The following is a 19269-nucleotide window of genomic DNA, read 5'->3' as shown; positions in this document are numbered from 1 at the left end:
TTCTGGCCCAACAATGGTCGTTTTTATTTTGAAAAGTGGTATTAATAGTCTCAGTTTAAATTACTTTTTTCTCAGTTTTAATGACCATATTCCATTTAATACTCAAGACTGAAAAGGCTTTTTTCATAATTCACTATTTTAAAAGTTTGGATTTAGAGAAAGTATAAAATGAAGAAAATTCTATGTATAGTTAATCTACTAATCTCAGTTTCAAGAAGTACATCTTCATTAATTTGTTTTGTAACTCATTATTTTTAGGGTCAGTTCGAACAACTGCAACAGCAGCAAGCAACTTGATTGAAGTATTTGTGGATGGTCAGTCTGTCATGGTAGAACCAGGAACTACTGTCCTTCAAGTAAGCACATGTTTTAATTATACTTGTGAATATACGTGGCACTTTTTCTGACTTTTTAAAAAGCACTTTATTTCCTTTACACCCTTTATTTATATCTAAAAAAAAAACTATAGATAGTAAAGTTATATGAAAATAGTTTGAATTTTCAATCTTGATATTTAAAAGTGAACAATCATTTATATACCATGAAACTTTTTTTTCTTTTTTTTTGGTTTTTATTTCCATCTTCCAAGTGACACGCATTAAGAAAATTGAGGGCCAGTAGTTGTGGCCTAGTGGTAGAGTGCTTGCCTACCAAGCATGAAGCCCTGAGTTTGATTCCACAGTAACACATACACAGAAAAAGCCAGAGTGGTGCATTGGTTCATGTGGTAAAGCACTTGCTTTGAGAAAGCCCAAGGACTATCCCCAGGACCTGAGATCAAGCACCAGGACTGGCAAAAAAAGAAAAAGAAAATTGAAATTACCATAAATAAATTGCTAGTTGTCATAGGTCAGTTTGTAAAACAGTAACTTTAATTTGTTTTGAGCCTTCTTGGTCCTTTTCACTTTATATACTTTTTTTTTCCTAACGACATTTCTATGACTATGTTCTATAAAGCAGGTGTATGAAGGGCAATCTTTTCTTGAATTCATACCTTAAATATTTAATTTCTCTAGAAATAACAAATTTGGTCATGGAGAAGTGGTGCTTCATTCCATCTGCAGGTTATCACAGAGCTAAATTGTTCATTTTAGCATTTATTTCTGGACTATCTCCCAGGAATACATATGTAAGTACTAAATATGTAACAGAACTGTGTTCAAGGTACAATGGAAAATGTTTTGACATAAGAGTTGGTAGAAAGAGTTTTCAGTGGTATCTTAGTTGATCCCAATGATGAAAAGGTATATTTATATGTGAAGATGATAATGCATTTTTTATAGAAAAAGTAATTAGGTAAAACATGCTTAAGTTCAGGAATCTTTAAAATGTGTTTTAATAATACATGGTATAAAAGACTGGGAGTAGGGCCTAATGATGGAGTGCTTGTATAGCACGCATAAAGCCCCGAATTTACTTCTTTGGTACCAGATACACCGAAAAGGCTAGACGTGGGTGGTGTGGCTCGAGTGGTAGAGTGCTCATCTTTAGAAAGCTCAAGGACAGTGCCCAGGCCCTGAGTTCAAGCCTGAGGACTGGCAAAAACCAAACAACAAAACCTGGTATTAGTAAAAGGTGAGATGACAGGATATCAAGTAATTGACACAGATATGGTCATGAAATAAAATAGTTGCTAATTAAAGAACTTAGTAGAGAGGAATATGACTTAGTGGTAGAGTACTTATCTAGCATGCATAAAGCCTTGGGTTCAATTCTTCAGTACCACAGAAAAAGCCAGAAGTGGCTCTGGGGCTCAAATAGTAGAGGGCTAGCCTTGAGGGGGGAAAAGAGAAAAAAAATAAAAGGTAGCTCAGATAGCTCCGGAACAGTGCCCAGGCCTGAATTCAAGAAAATTTAATAGCTACTTAGTAATTTGGCTATGACCTAGAAGTTGGTATCTAGAAAGAAGAAAAAGTGAAGAAGGTAAAGAAAGATTACATTGTATTTTCAGAGAAGGAAATTTTTTAAAAATCCTAAAATACTAGTAGTAGTAGTATGAATGAAAACAAAATGGAGAGAATAGGGAAGGATAAACAGGCCTTGGAACAATAGATGACTAAGGAAACGATGTCTTTTTTTTTTTTTCTTGGTTGTTGTTTTAGCTTATTAAGGAATGTATGTTGGGGAAAATAAGCTGTCTATTGAATGTACATGTCTAAATATCTATTTAAGCCTGAAGCTTAAAGGGCCGTACCTGCAAGTGCAGGCCTAGATGTAAATGATACAATATGTAAACATGGGGTGTTGATGTTTGTTTTGTTTACCTTTATGCCTGTTGCATCTGACACATGAGAACTTAATAAATATTTTTGCTGACTAAATAGGAAAAATACTGGAAACTGCAAGATTACTTCACAGTAAAAGCTGAGGGGTGAAGACCTAACTAGAATATATAAACATATGTATTCTAGTTAAATGAAATAACAGAAAAGGAGAGGAGATAATTGGTGGGGCAGGTTTAACTTTCCTTATTCGGGAAAACAGAAACTTGCAAGAGACTGAGCGAGGGAGAATGTGAGTACAGTAGTGGAACATGTCATACCAAAGACAAAACTACATGCTGCTGTCTAGATCGTATGGGAAAGGAAGGGAGCCCAGAGGACACATGGAGGAAGTCTGGGTATGATTAGAGTTTGAAGAGGAAGCCTTTGTGGACAATGATCGAAAGTAAACATAGAAGCCTTCAGCACTGAATGGTGCTTTCTTCTTCTTTTTTTTTTTAAGTCTGAGAGAATTTTATATCTAGTTAACTCACAAAAAGCCAAAGCAAGGCTAGGTGCAGTGGCTCATGCCTGTAATCCTGGCTACTGAGGAAGCTGAGATCTGAGGATCAAGGTTCAAAGTCAGCCCCAGCACTCAGAATGATGCTTTCTTTACTTCCTTCTACATAAGGTGAAAGCATGCTGGTTACCTTAGATTTTCTGAGGTACCTTTAGATTGGTAGGTTGAAATCAAAAGCGAAGAAAGTGATAAGTCTCTTCAGAAACTGAAGTTAAAGTAGATTGAGAAGCTGGGAGTTTAGCCTAGTGGTAGAGTGCTTGCCTAGCATGCACAAAGACCCAGGTTCGATTCCTTGGTACTACATACATAGAAGAAAAAAAAAAAAAAAGCCAGGAGTTGTGCTAAGGCTCAAGTGGTAGAGCTCTAGCCTTGAGAAAGTTCAAGGACAGTGCTCAGGTCCTGATCAGGCTCAAAACCCAGGACTGGCAAAAAAAAAAAAGAGAGAGAGAGAAAGAGAAATATTTATGGATAAAACCAATATGAGGAAGTGGCAATATGGCTCCAGAAGTAGGGGGGGTACCTTTGAGCTGAAGAGCTCAGGGACAGTGCCCAGGCCCAGAGTTCAAGTCCAATGACCAACCAAAAAAAAAAGTATCAGTCAGCCAGGTGCAGTGGCTCATGCCTGAAATCCTAGCTAGTCAGGAGGCTGAGATCGGAGGATCGCCGTACAAAGGCAGCCGGGGCACTAAAGACCATGAGACTCGTATCTCCAATTAACCACGAGAAAACTGGGAGTGGTGCTGTGGCTCAAGAGGTAGGGTGGTAGCCTGGAGCTAAAGAGCTCAGGGATAGTGCCCAGGCCCAGAGTCCAAGCCCCACAACTGAACAAAAAAAAACCAATATGAGGGCCTCTTTTGTCCCCTTCTAGTTAATCAACAGTATGGTTGTATCAAGTTAATATAGTGCAAAGTCATGTTTTTTCCTTTGTCTTCTAGGCTTGTGAGAAGGTTGGCATGCAGATCCCTCGATTCTGCTATCATGAAAGATTATCTGTCGCTGGAAACTGCCGGATGTGCCTGGTTGAAATCGAGAAAGCTCCCAAGGTACCTGATATATAGAATTCCACAGCATATTGTAGAAGGTAGAAGACTTTAAATCTTTTAGCAAACCTTTACAGTGCTGTTATAGAGGATATCATCTCTGTAAATTCAATGTTTTGTTTTTTTTGTGTGTGTGTGGGTTTCATTTAAGAACTGAAAATGTAGTTATAGATATGCTTTTTTAACATAAGTATCATATAATGGTAACATCTACAAATTAAAGGTGATTTGTGTGGGGGTGGGCATGGGTATGTGTGTGTACACACACACACATATGCATTGATACCAGGGCTTGAATCAGGGCCTCACACTCTGGCTTAGCTCAAGGCTGGTGTTTTACCACTTGAGCTAGCTTGTTTTTCATTTAATTAGAGATAAAAGTCGCTCAGATTTAAATGTCTGGGCTGGCCTTGAACTATGATTCTTTCATCTAAATCTGAAAGCAGCTAGAACTATCACAGATATGAATCACCTTTTTTCCTTTTCTTTCTTTTTTTTTTTTCTTGGTACCAGTCCTGGGAATTGAACTTGGGGCTTAGATGTTATCCCTGAGCTTCTTTTGCTCAAGGCTAATGTGTACCACTTGGGCTCTTTTAATAGAGATAAGAGTTTCACAGATTTTCTTCCCCAGCTGGCATTGAACAGCTATCTTCAGATCTGTTTCCTGAGTAGCCAGGTTTATAGGCATAAGCCAGTGATGCCAAGTGAAAAGCTCAAAGCATTTTTTTCTTGTTGTTGTTGGAGTTTTTTTTGTTATTGGGGTTTTGGTTTTTTTGTTTTGGGGGTTTTTGTTTGTTTGTTTGTTTGTTTTGCCAGTTCTGGCTGGAGCCCAGGGCCTGAGCACTGTCCCTAAGCTTTGTTGTTCAAAGATTACACTCTATCACTTAAGCCGCAGCTTTCTTCTGGCTTTTTTAGTTGGAGATGAAAGTCATGGATTTTCCTGCCCAGCGTAGCATTGAACCATGATCCTTATATCTCAGCCTCCTCAGTAGTTTTTTAATGTTTTGTTGTAGAGCAGAGTAAGAAATTAATCTACTCTTTGTTATTTTGCTATAATAAAATACCGGAGAGGTTATTTTGTAAAATAGCTGATTTACGTAGCTGGCCTCTATTGAGGATCTCTAGCTGCTTCATAAAAGCTCATTTTCATGAGAACTAACTTTTTTCCTAGTCACATAGCTCGAACTTAGGGCCTGGGAACTGTCCCTGAGCTGCTTTTGTTCAGGGCTAGCACTCTACCACTTGAGCACAGTGCCATTTCTAGCTTTTTCTGTTCATATGGTGCTGAGGAATCAAACCCAGGGTTTCATGCATGCTAGGCAAGGTCTCTACCACTAAACCATATTCCCAGCCCTCCCCTTCCTTTTTTGGGTGTGTGTGGGGGTATTGATTGGGCTTGAACTGCAGTACTGTCCCTGAGTTTTTTTGTTTTTTTTGTTTTTTGTTTTTTTTAGCTATTCCTGGCTTAATCTCAGGGCCTGAGCACTGTCCTTGGGCTTTTCAAGTCTAGACCTCTACCTCTACCACTTGAACCACAAAACCACTTCCGGCTTTTTGTCTGTATGTGGTACCAAAGAACCAAATCCGGGTATTCATGCATACTAGGCATGCACTCTACCACTACTAGGCCAAACTCTGCCCCTCCCACCTCCTACCCCCACTTCCCGCCCCAAGTTCATTTGCTCAAGGCTTTTGCTCTACAACTTTGAGCCACAGCCCCACTTCTGGTTTTCTCTTAGTTGATTGGAAATAAGGGTTTCATGGGGGTTTTCAGCCTGGACTGGCTTTGAACCATAACTAACTAGTTTTTATAGGTATGAGCCACCAGCACCCATCATGAGAACTAGCTTAATCCTATGGACCTAATTTCTCTGAGGAATCAGATCAATTTTTCATAGCCCAATTACCTTTCACTAGACTGCATCTTCTAAAGGTCTGATCCCTCCACCTTTCAATGCTATTAGATAGGTATGAAGTGTTCAGCACATGACTCTTAGGGATAGGTCATCATGCAACCATAGCAGTGTTTTATTTCTTTGTTATAAGATGAAGGGTCAGATTAGCACATTATGATTATGGAGACTTAAAATTTTTCTAAGTACGCTCTGGTTTTAAAAGTATATAGAATTTGGGGCCGGGAGTTTGGCCTAGTGGTAGAGTGCTTGCCTAGCATGCACGAAGACCTGAGTTTGATTCCTCAGTACCACATACATAGAAAAAAGCCAGAAATGGTGCTGAAGCTTAAGTGGTAGAGCTCTAGCCTTGAGAAAGTCAAAGGACAGTGCTCAGGCCCTGAGTTCAAGCCCAGGACTGGCAAAAACAAACAAACACAAACAAACAAAAGTATGTATAATTTAATGCTTTTCTATAATTGAATTTTCTGCACACTTGGTTGCTTATATTTATATAACTTTTTGTTTTTCCCCTTCAAATTCTAGGTTGTAGCTGCTTGTGCCATGCCAGTAATGAAGGGTTGGAATATCCTGACAAACTCAGAAAAAACTAAGAAAGCCAGGTATTTACTAATGTAGTAGGTTTTCTTTTATCTCTTTTTCAGTATTGAGGATTGAATCATAGGCTTTATTACAGGTTTGACAGGCATTCCTAGTTCTATCGCTTGAGCTATAATTGCAGACCTTTTATTTTTTTATTGACAGTCCTGAGCACTGTCCTTAGGCTTTCTCAAGGCTCGAGCTCTACTATTTGGGCCACAACACCACTTCCGGCTTTTTCTATGTGGTACAGAAGAATCAACCCTAGGCCTTCATGCTTGCTAGGCAAGCACTGTACCACTAAACTAAACTCCCAACCTACAGACCTTTTATTTTTATTTTATGTTTGCGATAGGGCCTTTCTACCTTTGTCTGAGCAAAAAAGATAGGAAAATTAAAACAGGCTTTGTTGGGAGTTGATTAGCTATAGGAGAGTGGAATAAATGAAGACTTAATATTAAGATGAATATTGTAAGAGGTTGGGATGTAAAAATAGAATAATAAAATTTATTGAAATCCTTCTAAAAAGAAGGAAGCAGGGGAGTTAAGAGAGAGTGACATAGTGAGTTTGATTGGGGTACATTTGTATACATGAATGGAATTGTTAAAACAGAACCCCTGTATACCTGATTTATGCTAAAATAACTCATAATTTCAGGGCTGGAAGTAAAGCTGAATGGTAGGTAGAGCATTTGCCTAGCATCCAACAGCCTTGGACTTGATCCACAACACTGAAAAAAAAAAATTAGAGCTTCCTAGAATCTGTACATTTTATTCTTAATGCTTATTAACATTTTCTACATTGTGTACTTAGACTCCTACTAGAATGATAGATTGCCATTTCTATAACAAATATAAAACTAATAGTAACTATAAAAAAGTGTCTGTGAAGATTATTTAAATAGCCTATGTAAATAAGTCTTTTTGAGTAGTAGCTATTTGTGTCATTTTTTTTTTACAATTTTTCATACAGAGAAGGTGTAATGGAGTTCTTACTAGCAAATCATCCATTGGACTGTCCTATTTGTGACCAGGGAGGAGAATGTGATCTTCAGGTATCTGGCAGATCTTTGTAAATCTTTTTGATTGTCTTGTCTTAATTTCATTATTAGAATAATTTCATTATTCTTTCCTAATCTGCTTAAGGACCAATCCATGATGTTTGGAAGTGATAGGAGCCGGTTTTTAGAGGGGAAACGCGCAGTAGAGGACAAGAACATTGGGCCATTGGTAAAGACCATTATGACTAGATGCATTCAGTGTACCCGGTGCATCAGGTACTTTTTGTCTTTCTATCTTCCAGAATATTATTGGATACTTACTATTCCTAAAATTTATGGAAAGAATGCCAACTTTAGCTGTGACTCATACCTCTAATCCTAGCTACTCAGGAGGCTGAGATCCAAGGATCTCAGTTCAAAGCCAGCCTGGGCACTAAAAAGCCCATGAGACTCTTATCTCCAATTAATCACTAAAAAAACAGGAAGTGGGGTTGTGTGGCTCAAGTGGTAGGGTGTTAGCCTTGAGCTAAAGAGCTTAGGGACAGCACCCAGGCCCAAAGTTCAAACCCCATGACCAACCAAAAAAAAAAAGAAAAGAAAAAAGATGACCAGCCTGGAATTTGGCCTAGTGGTTAAAGTGCTTGCCTAGCATGCACGAAGACCCTGGTTCGATTCCTTGATACCACATATATAGAAAAAGCCGGAAGTGGTGCTGAGGCTCAAGTGGTAGAGTTCTAGCCTTGAGAAAGTCCAAGGACAGTGCTCAGGCCCTAAGCTCAAGCCCAGGACTGGCAAAAAAAAAAAGAAAAAAAGAAAAAAGATGACAACTCTAGTAGCAGAATGAGCTGTTTTTAATGGATTTTTGTTGTTGTTGTTTCTTTGTGGTGGCTTTTTTTTTTTAGTTGTTCACTTTCAATATCAACTTTCAGTCTGATTTTAAAATTAATTATCTACAAGCATTCTTTCTGTAATAACTTGCCAAACATATACATATGATTTGTATGGTTTTCTGTGTGTATATTATACCTTAAGTTAAAAGCAATGATTTGTTGAATTTCATACTTGGACTATTCTTGCCATTGAAACTAATGTCTTTTTATAGTTTCAAAATTATCCTTTTGACTAGAAAATAGCTTTACTAGACCCAACCATTTGATGATAAATTTTTATATTATAGGTTTGCAAGTGAGATTGCAGGAGTAGATGATTTGGGAACAACAGGCAGAGGAAATGATATGCAAGTTGGAACCTATGTAGAGAAGATGTTTATGTCTGAATTATCTGGAAATATCATTGATATCTGCCCTGTAGGTGCCCTGACCTCTAAGCCCTATGCCTTTACTGCTCGACCTTGGGAAACAAGGTATTTATCTTTTAGTTTGGGTCAGCTTGTTTTTCTATTTTGACTGCCATTCAAAAGGTTCTGTGACTTTTGTCTTTCTAAATTTTAATCAGGTTGGTCTGTAAACATTCTTTTGGGGGGGTAGGGCAGCTATGGGGCTTGAACTCAGGACACTGTCTCTGAGCTTCTTTTTGCTCAAGCCTAGCACTCTTAACACTTGAGGTGCAGCACCACTTCTAGCCTTTTCTATTTATGTGGTACTGAGGAATCTATCCCAGGGTTTCATGCATGTTAGGGAAACACTGTACCACTAAGCCATATTCCCAGTAGTCCCTGTAAACATTCTTTTATTTGAAGAAAAGGAATTAGATTAAAGGGTAGGATGGACTTGTACAAATTGTAGTTTTCTTGGAGATGATGTTTAAGTACTTAAGCATATTTTTTTTCACCTACTCTAAAATTTTGATACTTTTAATGTATAGTCTCACTTCTTATTGTGTTTGAAGTTTTGACCATGTAGAAATGTTAGATTTTAGCCAGTTTATCGTTTTTGTGTGTGAGTATGTTGGGTCTTGAGGCTTGAACTTGGGGCATGGGTGCAGTCCCTGAGCTCTTTTGCTCAAGGCTAGCACTCTACCAATTTGAGCCATAGCTCCATATCTAGTTTTCTGGTGGTTAATTAGACAAAAAAAATCTCTTTCACACCCTTTCGTGCCCTTTCTTGCTGGACTGGCTTTGAACATGTTCCTCAAAACTCAACCTTCTGAGCAGCTAGGATTATAGGTATGAGCCACCTGTAGCCAGCTGGGGCAATTTGATTGTCAAAATAATAATAATAATAGTAAATAACAAGCTAGCTGGGTGAATAATAATAATAGTAAATACCAAGCTAGCTGGGTGCGGTGGCTCATACCTGTAATCCTAGCTACTCAGGAGACTGAGATCTGATAATTAAGGTTCAATGCCAGCCCGGGTGCAAAAGTTCCTGAGACTCTTATCTCCAATTATCCTCTAGAAAGCGGAAGTGGGACTTGGCTCAAGGGTAGGACAGTAGCATTAAGCTGAAGCGCTTAGGGACAGTGCCCAGGCCAAGTTCAAGCCCCGTTATCCATAAAAATAAATAAAAAATAAGCTAGGTGCTGGTTGCTTACACCAGTAATACTAACTACTCAGGAGGCTGAGATCTGCGTGGATCAAAGTTGAAAGCGTGCCTGGGAAGGAAAGTCTTTGAGACTTATCTCCAATTAATATTCAGGAAACTGAGAGTAAGCTGTGGCTCAACGCAATAGAGCACTAGCTTTGAGATAGCACCCAAGGCCTGAGTTCAAACTCCATGACTGACCCTTATCCCTCAAAAAAAAAAATAGTCCCGATGTAACTAATTGGATCCCCATCAAATTGTCCTCTGTCAGAAAATAGTTTTAAAGGTTTTATCACATTAAGAATTTATCTAATCCCAATACAGTGGCTCATGCCTGTAATCCTAACTACTCAGGAGGCTGAGATCTGAGGATGGTGGTTCGAAGCAAGCCTGGGCATGAAAGTCCAAAGTCTGTGAGACTCTTTTCCAATTAACTGCCAGAAAACAGGAAGTGGTGCTATGTGGCTCAAGAGGTAGGGCAATAGCCTTGAGCTGAAGAGCTCAGGGACAGCACCTAGGCTCAGAGTTCAAGTCCCACAACCCACCAAAAACAAAAAAGAAAAGAATTTACGTGATTCATGTACAATATGTAGTTTGTAGTGCTACTTTTCTGAAATTGAGAATAAAATTTATTAGATTTTCTTTTTGATAAATCTGTTATCAGAAACTTTATTCTCACCGGATAATATATGTGTATATTTTCTCAGAAAGACAGAATCCATTGATGTAATGGATGCAGTTGGAAGTAATATTGTGGTTAGCACAAGAACTGGAGAAGTTATGAGGATTTTGCCACGAATGCATGAGGACATCAATGAAGAATGGATTTCTGATAAAACCCGGTATTGTCATACTGAACTTTTGCATTTGATGAGAAATATTTATGTAATAATTTTTATAAATATTAATTTGCAAATTAGCTAATGAAAATAATACTGTGGCAGTGTGAGGGATTATTTGTCCTGGGACTTGAACTCCAGGTTTTACATTCTGGCATAACTTTCTTGCTCAGCCCTTGAGACATAACATCTAGCCTTGCATTAACTCTTGTTAACAGGAGATAGACTTTTGGAGACTTTTCTGTGCAGGCTGGCTTCAAACTGTGATGCTTTTTATCTCAGACTCAATAGCTGGGATTAAAAATATACGCCACCATCCCTGACCAAGTCTGAGGTTTTATATACTGAAAAAAATAATTCTATATCTAATTTTCATATTAATTTGGAGATAAATCACTTTCCTCCTGCCTAGAAATTTTAAAGTGGAGTAACACATTAAATATAGGAATTTGCACAACATAACCTCAAAAATATAGAAGTACTCAGGTTTTATAAATAATGACTTAGCTTTTCAGCTATAATTTTGGTTTGGGGGGATATGGTAGATCTGGGATTTGAACACAGATACTCACAATTACTAATCAGTACTCTTATCACTTGAACTACTCTGCCAGTCCTTTTATGTTGGTTAATTTTTAGATAGAGCCTTACTTTATGACCTTGTCTGCATGCCACTGGTACCAATCCATTGGTTGCTATGTAGTCTCTTAAACATTTTGTTTTCATGGAAGTGTTTTAGTTTAGGTATCTATGTGCTGGGTTTTTGTTGTTGTTGTTGTTATTTGTGGTCTTAAGTTATTAGAATTGCAAACTTGAGCCACTGTGCCTCCTGGTTTTGATTATATATTTTTGTTGTTGTAAGCTTAAGATTATTCAGTCAAATTAGAAATTTAAGAATTTTTTAAAAAATGTTTTGGTATGTTGGGTATTCAGTCTAGGGCTTTGCACATGGTAGTAAATGCTCTTACCATTTAAGCTACACCTCTAGCTCCAAATCAGATCTTATTAGATGGTAGTTTAGTTTTAAGTGCTGTCCATAAAACAGTCTTCAGTTCCTTTCCAAAAAGTCGTGGGATAGAGATCGTACTCTACTTTGTCATTGACCAATTGTATATTTAAAACATTTATTGATTTTTAAACCTGAAAATCATAGTTGCTATCTAGGTGCTGGTTGGCTCACATCTGTAATCCTAGCTACTCAGGAAGCTTAGATCTGAGGACCACAGCTCAAAGCTAGCCTGGGCAGGAAAGGCCATGAGACTTACTACTCAGAAAAAGCCAGAAGTGGCCCTATGGCTCAAGTGGTAGAGTGCTAGTCTTGAGAAGAAAAATAAACAAAAACTCAGGGATAATGCCTAGGCCTGAGATCAAACCCCACAACCAGCAGCAACAACAAAAAATCATAATTGTTTCTTCAGTGAGATTCTATAAATAATGTGATTTCTTTTGTCTAGATTTGCCTATGATGGGCTGAAACGTCAAAGACTCACTGAGCCGATGGTCAGAAATGAAAAAGGGCTTTTAACCTATACCTCGTGGGAGGATGCACTCTCTCGTGTAGCTGGAATGGTAAATTTTTTTTTAATTAAAAAAGACAAAGAGAGAGAAAGTAATACAGAATAACTATCATGTGATTTTTTTTTTTTTTTTTGCCAGCTCTGGGCTTGGGCTCAGGGCTAGAGCACTGTCCTTCGACTTTCTCAAGGCTAGCACTCTACCACTTGAGCCTCAGCACCACTTCCAGCTTTTTGCTATGTATGTGGGGTACCGAGGAATCGAACCCAGGTCTTCGTGCATGCTAGGCAAGCACTCTGCCACTAGGCCAAACTCCCGGCCCCCTATCATGTGATTTTTAAGAAATAGCTTTGCAGCCAGGCACTGTGGTTCATGTCCAGTCCTAGCTAATCAGGAAGCTGAGATCCGAGGATCCTGTTCAAAGCCAGCCCAGGCACTAAAGTCTGTGAAACTCTTACTTCCAATTAACCACCAGAAAACTGGAAGTGGCCTTGTAGCTTAAGGGGTAGCATGGTAGCCTTGAGCTAAAAAAGCTCAGAAACAATGCCCAGGCCCATAATTCAAGCCCCATGACTGACCAAAAAAGAAAGTAACTTTGCAATAAGTGAATGAATGGGTCTTTTCTTTTCTTGTGTTATAAAGATTATAATTAATCTTACATTGGATAGTTTTTGAGAGCTGTATATCAGATGTATATCAGATGTGGGAATATAAACACCATTCACACAAAATTGTTTTGTTTTGTTTTGTTTTGTTTTTGCCAGTCCTGGGCTTGAGCTCAGGGCCTGAGCATTTTCCTTGGATTTTCTCAAGGCTAGAGCTCTACCACTTGAGCCACAGCACCACTTCTGGCTTTTTTCTATGTATGTGGTACCAGGGAATCAAACCCGGGTCTTCATGCATGCTAGGCAAGCACTCTACCCCTAGGCCAAACTCCCGGCCCAAAATCTTTATCTTTTATAATGCAGTATTAGAGAAAGAACCATATGAGATAGGGACTATTTGTGGATTGATTTGACAGAGAGCACATAGAAATAAGAGACCCATCTAGAACAAGAGTATTAAAATGCCTTCCTATAAGTTTTTTTTTTTTTTGTAAATCCTGAGAGTAGATAAGATCTTGTAAGAGCAAAGGTGGAAAGAATTGGGTCAAACCCAGTGGTATGTGTTCCAAAAAAATAAAGGAAAGCAGAGAGAATAGTGTTTTAGTTAGAGAAGGGCAAGGCAGACACACAATTAAGGTCTAGAGGAGATGGTACTTTAGAAGTAGTTACATTGCAGGTAATTGTGACTCCATAGTCTTTAGACTTTTTTTTTGGCCAATCTTGGGGCTTGAACTCAGGGCCTGGGCACTGTCCAAAAGTGCTCAATGCCAGTGCTCTGCCACTGAGTCACAGCACTACTTCTGGCTTTTTCTGTGTAGGAGATACCGAGGAATCAAACTCAGGGCTTTGTGCGTGCTAGGGAAATACTACCCCTAGACCTCATTTCCAGCTCCTTTCTTCTTAAATATAAAACTTGGATGCTAACTAGCTTTACTTCACATGCACTTCTACTGTTTGCACTTTTAGATTAGTTAATAAAACTCAAATTTGTTATTCCTTGGAACATAAAAATGATTATTGTTATTTTTTCTGAGTAACTTATCAGCTGATGATAGGTTTGTTATTGATTTCCTTATCATCCATTTCTAGTTGCAGAGCTTTCAAGGCAAAGACGTAGCAGCAATTGCAGGCGGCTTGGTGGATGCTGAAGCTCTAGTAGCTCTGAAGGATATACTGAATAGAGTGGACTCTGACATCTTATGTACTGAAGAGATCTTCCCCACTGCAGGAGCTGGGTGAGAAGAAGGAAGCTCTGGTCAAGGCTCACATTATTCCTTTAAGTTACAATTATGTGTAAAACACATTTCTGGTATTAGGAATCACTATGTGATTTATGATGTGTTCTCTAAAATAGTCACTAATGTAAATTTACACATCGACCAAAATCAAACCAAGAGCCAAAGGAAAATTTAAGAGATTTAGTTAATAATAAGTATTAGAACTTTGTTTTAATTTTGATGTGTTTCATGAAGTTTTGGGGGAGTGCCATGCATTTGATGATAGTATATTCCATGGGTTTTCATCTTTAAAGAAAACTTGTATTTTAAATATTTTATTTCTAGCACAGATTTGCGTTCTAATTACCTCCTTAATACTACAATTGCTGGTGTGGAAGAAGCTGATGTAATCCTTCTGGTTGGTACAAATCCACGTTTTGAAGCACCATTATTTAATGCTAGAATTCGAAAAAGGTTAGTAATATATTTTTTTTTGATATATGACATTATTTTAGTTGATTACTAGTGTTAGTTGTAGTATGACTTAAATAATTACTAAAGGTAATTGAAGATTTGTTTTTTGCCAGTCCTGGGCCTTGAACTCAGGGCCTGAACACTATCCTTGGGCTTTTTCAAGGCTGGCACTCTACCACTTGAGCCACAGCATCACTTCTGGCTTTTTCTGTGTATGTGGTATCAAGGAATTGAACCCAGGGCTTTGTAAATGCTAGGTGAGCACTTTACCACTAGGCCATACTCCCAACCCCTGAAGAATAGTTTTAAACAGTCCATCTGACCCTCTACCCACTATTCCACCATCTCTTTAATTAATTCATTTTGTGTGTGTGTGTGTATACACTGGAACTTGACCCAGGGTTTTATACTTGCTAATTAAATGTACTACCACTGGAACTATGTCCCAGTCTTTTTATTTTGTGTTCAAGATAAGAGTCTTACTAATTTTTCCAGGCTGGCCTTGAACTAACCAATGTACTTCTTCCCTTTTTTTTCCTCTTTTCCCCTCCTTCCTCCCTTCCTTCTTCTCCTCTCCTCCTTCCTCCCCTCCTCTTTTTTTTCCTCTCCTCTTTATCTTTCTTCCTAATAATTGTAGAGTTGGGACATTCGGCCTTGATTTATATTTATTCTCTCTTTCCCTCCTCCCTCTACCCTCTCCCCTCTTCCCTTTCTCTTCTCCCCTCTCCCCTCTCCCTATGCTAGTCCTGGAGCAGGTCCTGAACTCAGGGCCTGGGCACTGTCCCTGAGCTTTTATATGGGGGCCCTGGGCTTGAATTCCAGGCCTGTGTGCTGTACCTGAGCTAATTCTTTCAATTATATTTGAACCATGGTCTTCTGGATCTGGTTCATCCTCTTGAGTGCTCAGGCCTTGATTCATGTTAGCTTTGTTTTTGGATAGTGTCAATACTGTAGTTTGAACTCAGTGCCTTATACTTGCTAGTCAAGAAATTATTGCTGAGCCACACTTGTAGTGTTTGCCTGGATCATAGTCCTATTTTATGTTTCCCACAGTAGTTGGAGTGAAAGACAAATGACATCATACCCAGATTCTGTTGAAATGGGGATTCATGAACTTTTTTTCCCCCAGTCAGGCCTGGAACCATGATTCTACCACTTCCAAGTTGCTCATAACAGGTGCATGCAACTGTTCCCAGCTATTTGTTGAGTGTGCTTGTGAACTTGCTGGCCTCAAACAGCAGTCCTGATCTAATACTGCTAAATAGCTAAGAATACATGCTTAAACCATCACACTCAGCTTTGTTCAGTTTTTACTTTTAAGTAATTTAAGATACTTAAAATAGTCTTTGTATTCTCATTTATTTATATTATTTATAAGTAATGTTAAATGAACTTAACAATATGCCATATATTATGATGCATCATCTTTGTACACGTAATTTTCTTAATCATCTAAAAATAATTTGCATGCATAGTATTCTTTTATTCTTAAATACTTCAGTATACATTGCCTGAAACAAAGACATACTCTTAATTAAGAAATTTAGTAGTCAGCCAAAAGTGGCTCAGGTCTCTAATCCTAACTGCTCATGAGACTAAGATTTGAGGAGCGGCATTTGAAGGTAGCCCAGGCAGGAATATGTAAGAGACATATATCCAGAGTGTATCCAGTTAACCAGCAAAAAACCTGGACTAGAGCTATTGCTCAAATGGTAGAGTGCGATCTGTAAGAAAGCTTAGTAAGAACACAAGACCCTGAGTTGAAGCACCAGTAAGTACTAGAATAAGACTTAAAAATCAAGGAGTGTGGGGCCAGGAGTTTGGCCTAGTGGTAGAGTGCTTGCCTAGCATGCACAAAGACCCGGATTCAGGGATTCAGTTCCTCGGTACCACATACACAGAAAAAAGCCGGAAGTGGTGCTGAGCACTCAAGTGGTAGAGCTCTAGCCTTGAGAAAGTCCAAGGACAATGGTCAGGCCCTGAGCTCAAGCTCAGGACTGGCAAAAAAAAAAAAAAAAAAAAAATCAAGGAGTATAAGGAGATAAGGGGAGGGAAATTGAGACAAAAACATGAGAAGAAGGGGTATCAGTGTGCGAGAAGTAATGCACCTACTACCTGACAAATGTGACTGTAACTTCTCTATACATTATCCCAACAATTAAAAAAAAGAGGGTGGGGGTTTGGCCTAGTGGTACAGCACTTGCCTAGCATGCATGAAGACCCAGATTTGATTCCTCAGTACCATATACATAGAAAAAAGCCGTAAGTGATGCTATGGCTCAAGTGGTAGAATGCTAGCCTTCAGGAAGAAGCCCAAGGACAGTGCTCAGGCCCTGAGTTCAAGGCCCAGGAATAGCAAGAAAAAAAAGGGGGGGTGGGGAGGAGAATAGGGAGAAAAAAGCAATTCAGTATTGACTCAAGATCACCTAATCCACAAAAAAGAAAAATTTAATATTGATGCAAGAATACTTAGTTCACAATTTATATTCGGCTTTCATAAAGTTTTCCATAATTTCTGTTGTAGCAATTTAATATTTTCTGTTCAGCATCCATTCTGAAGTAGTGTCAGGACTTTTCAAGCCCCTGTTTTATTTGGAGGCTTTGTGTGCATATACATGCATGCATATCAGTACCAGTAATGGACCTTGAGCTGGAGCTGGATGCTATCTTGAATTTTTCTCCCCCCACCCCCATCCCTTTCTCAGTGCTAATGCTTTTATCACTTGAGCCACTGCTCCACTACCAGCATTTTTTTTTTTCTTTTTGGTAGTTAATTGGAGATAATGTTTCACAGGCTTTCTTTCCCTGACTGGCATCAAACTGTAATCTTCAGATCTCAGCCTCCTGAGTAGCTAAGATTACACACATGAGCTACTTTTGCCCAGCCTTAAAAATTTATTATTATTTACAATAAAAAAAGAAGATAAAAAAAAAAAAGAATGTAGAAAGGGATCATCTTAATCAAGATACACTCAAACTAATTTGTTGAATGGTAACTCCCTTGTACATCTACTTAAAAATTTTTTTATTATTATTACTATTATTACTACTACTATTTTTGCCAGTCCTGGGGCTTGAACTCAGGGCCTGAACACTATCCTTGGGCTTTCTCAAGGCTAGAGCTCTACCACTTGAGCAACACATAGCACCACTTTTTGCTTTTTCTATGTATGTGGTACTGAGGAATGTCTTCTTGCATGCTAGGCAAGCACTCTATCACTAGGCCAAACTCCTGGCCTCAAACTTTTTGCTTTTGTTTTTGTTTTTTTGTGAGTTGTGGTACTTAAACTCTGGGCCTGGGCACTGCCCCATAGCTTTTTAGCTCAAGGCTAGTGCTCTATCCCATTGAACCAGTTCTACTTCCTTTTTGTGTTTTTAAGACTTATTAAAATTATGTAATTTATTGTCTACATTGGGAAACTTTTAAGTAAAAGAACTAGCTATTTATTACTTCATGATAACAGATAAAAACTAGCACTGTCAACAAATCATACTATATGGTTATACTTACAACTTTATAAAGTAGATCCATAGTTGTCGAGTGCACATAATATCTATGTAGTAATTTATTTACATGAACTATGTAATTAGTAGGAAATTAAAAAGATAATTGCGGTGTAAATACTGCAAAATTAAAACTTCAGATCAGTTATTCTGAGTCTTTGTTAGCATTTACCGTTAGCATTCTTGTGTACCAAGTTAATGCATTGAATTGCTTTGGATGTAAATTTTCAATAATATTATGTAAATTTTGTCTGCTGAGGTTAAATATTCTCTGAGTTTTTACATTTATTTAACATGTTCTAATTGTAAATAGAGGTAGAATCTTAAATTGATGAGACAAACTTGTGTTTAATTTATTTAGCTCTAAAAACAGTGTTGTTTTTATTTCAGCTGGCTTCATAATGATTTAAAGGTGGCCCTCATTGGCAGTCCAGTGGACCTCACTTATACATATGATCACCTGGGAGACTCCCCCCAAATACTGCAAGATATTGCTTCAAGCAACCATTCATTCAGCCAGGTGATCTCATGTTATATGTATCTAACATTATTGTTCTTCAGAAAACAAAACAAAAGAAAAAAGCCATGTATGATGGCTCTTGCCTAGAATCCTAGCTACTTAGGAGGCTGCGATCTGGATCTGAGGATCAGGATTGCAGTTCAGAGCCAGCCTAGGCACTTATCTCCAATTAACTTCCAGAAAAACGGAAGTGGTGCTATAGCTCAATGGGTAGGGCAGTAGCCTTGAGCTGAAGAGGTCAGGGAAAGTGCCCCCTAGGCCCAGAATTCAAGCCTCATGACTGACCAAAATAAATAAATAAATAAGCAAAAAAATCTATTGTTTTTAAATTTACTAATTTTGTAATAACAGAATGGTAATTGTTAGAAGATTTATTTATTTATTTATTTTGCCAGACCAGGGCCTTAGCATTGTCCTTGGACTTTCTCAAGGCTAGCACTCTACCATTTGAGCCACAGCACCACTTCTGACTTTTTCTGTGTATGTGATACCTATGAATCGAATCCAGGGCTTCCTGCATGCTAGGCAAGCACTCTACCACTAGGACACCCTCCCAACCCTGTTTAGAAGTTTTAGCAGTAACAGAAAGGAAGATAGATAAAAAGTACAGCATGTGGCTGGGGTTCTAACTCAATGGTAGATGAACTCCTGCCTCTACCATGTGATTCTTCAAAGAAATTTCATCCTATGTATTTTTACCTACTTCATGGCAGTATTGGTATTTGAACTCAGGGACTCACTCTGTCTAGGCTGGCAGCAGCCTTGATTTTTATTGGCTGTATTTAAAATAGGTATCAA

General features: G+C 38.4%; 1 protein-coding gene across 1 annotated transcript in view; it reads left to right on the top strand.

Moving 5' to 3' along the window:
- Positions 1-19269, top strand: part of Ndufs1 (NADH:ubiquinone oxidoreductase core subunit S1) — a 35829-nt gene that overhangs the window by 2131 nt on the left and 14429 nt on the right. The window contains exons 3-13 of the mRNA XM_090354676.1: positions 259-356; positions 3717-3824; positions 6260-6336; positions 7287-7368; positions 7460-7590; positions 8492-8677; positions 10505-10639; positions 12091-12205; positions 13846-13991; positions 14319-14447; positions 18342-18471. Coding sequence (XP_090210802.1) covers positions 259-356; positions 3717-3824; positions 6260-6336; positions 7287-7368; positions 7460-7590; positions 8492-8677; positions 10505-10639; positions 12091-12205; positions 13846-13991; positions 14319-14447; positions 18342-18471 — 1337 coding nt within the window. The remainder of the gene's footprint in view (positions 1-258; positions 357-3716; positions 3825-6259; positions 6337-7286; positions 7369-7459; positions 7591-8491; positions 8678-10504; positions 10640-12090; positions 12206-13845; positions 13992-14318; positions 14448-18341; positions 18472-19269) is intronic.

This window comes from Megascapheus bottae, chromosome 21 (genome assembly GCF_031878675.1).
Source record: "Megascapheus bottae isolate mThoBot1 chromosome 21, mThoBot2.hap1, whole genome shotgun sequence".
NCBI lineage: Eukaryota > Metazoa > Chordata > Mammalia > Rodentia > Geomyidae > Megascapheus > Megascapheus bottae.
This window is presented reverse-complemented; position numbering and strand designations above follow the sequence as displayed.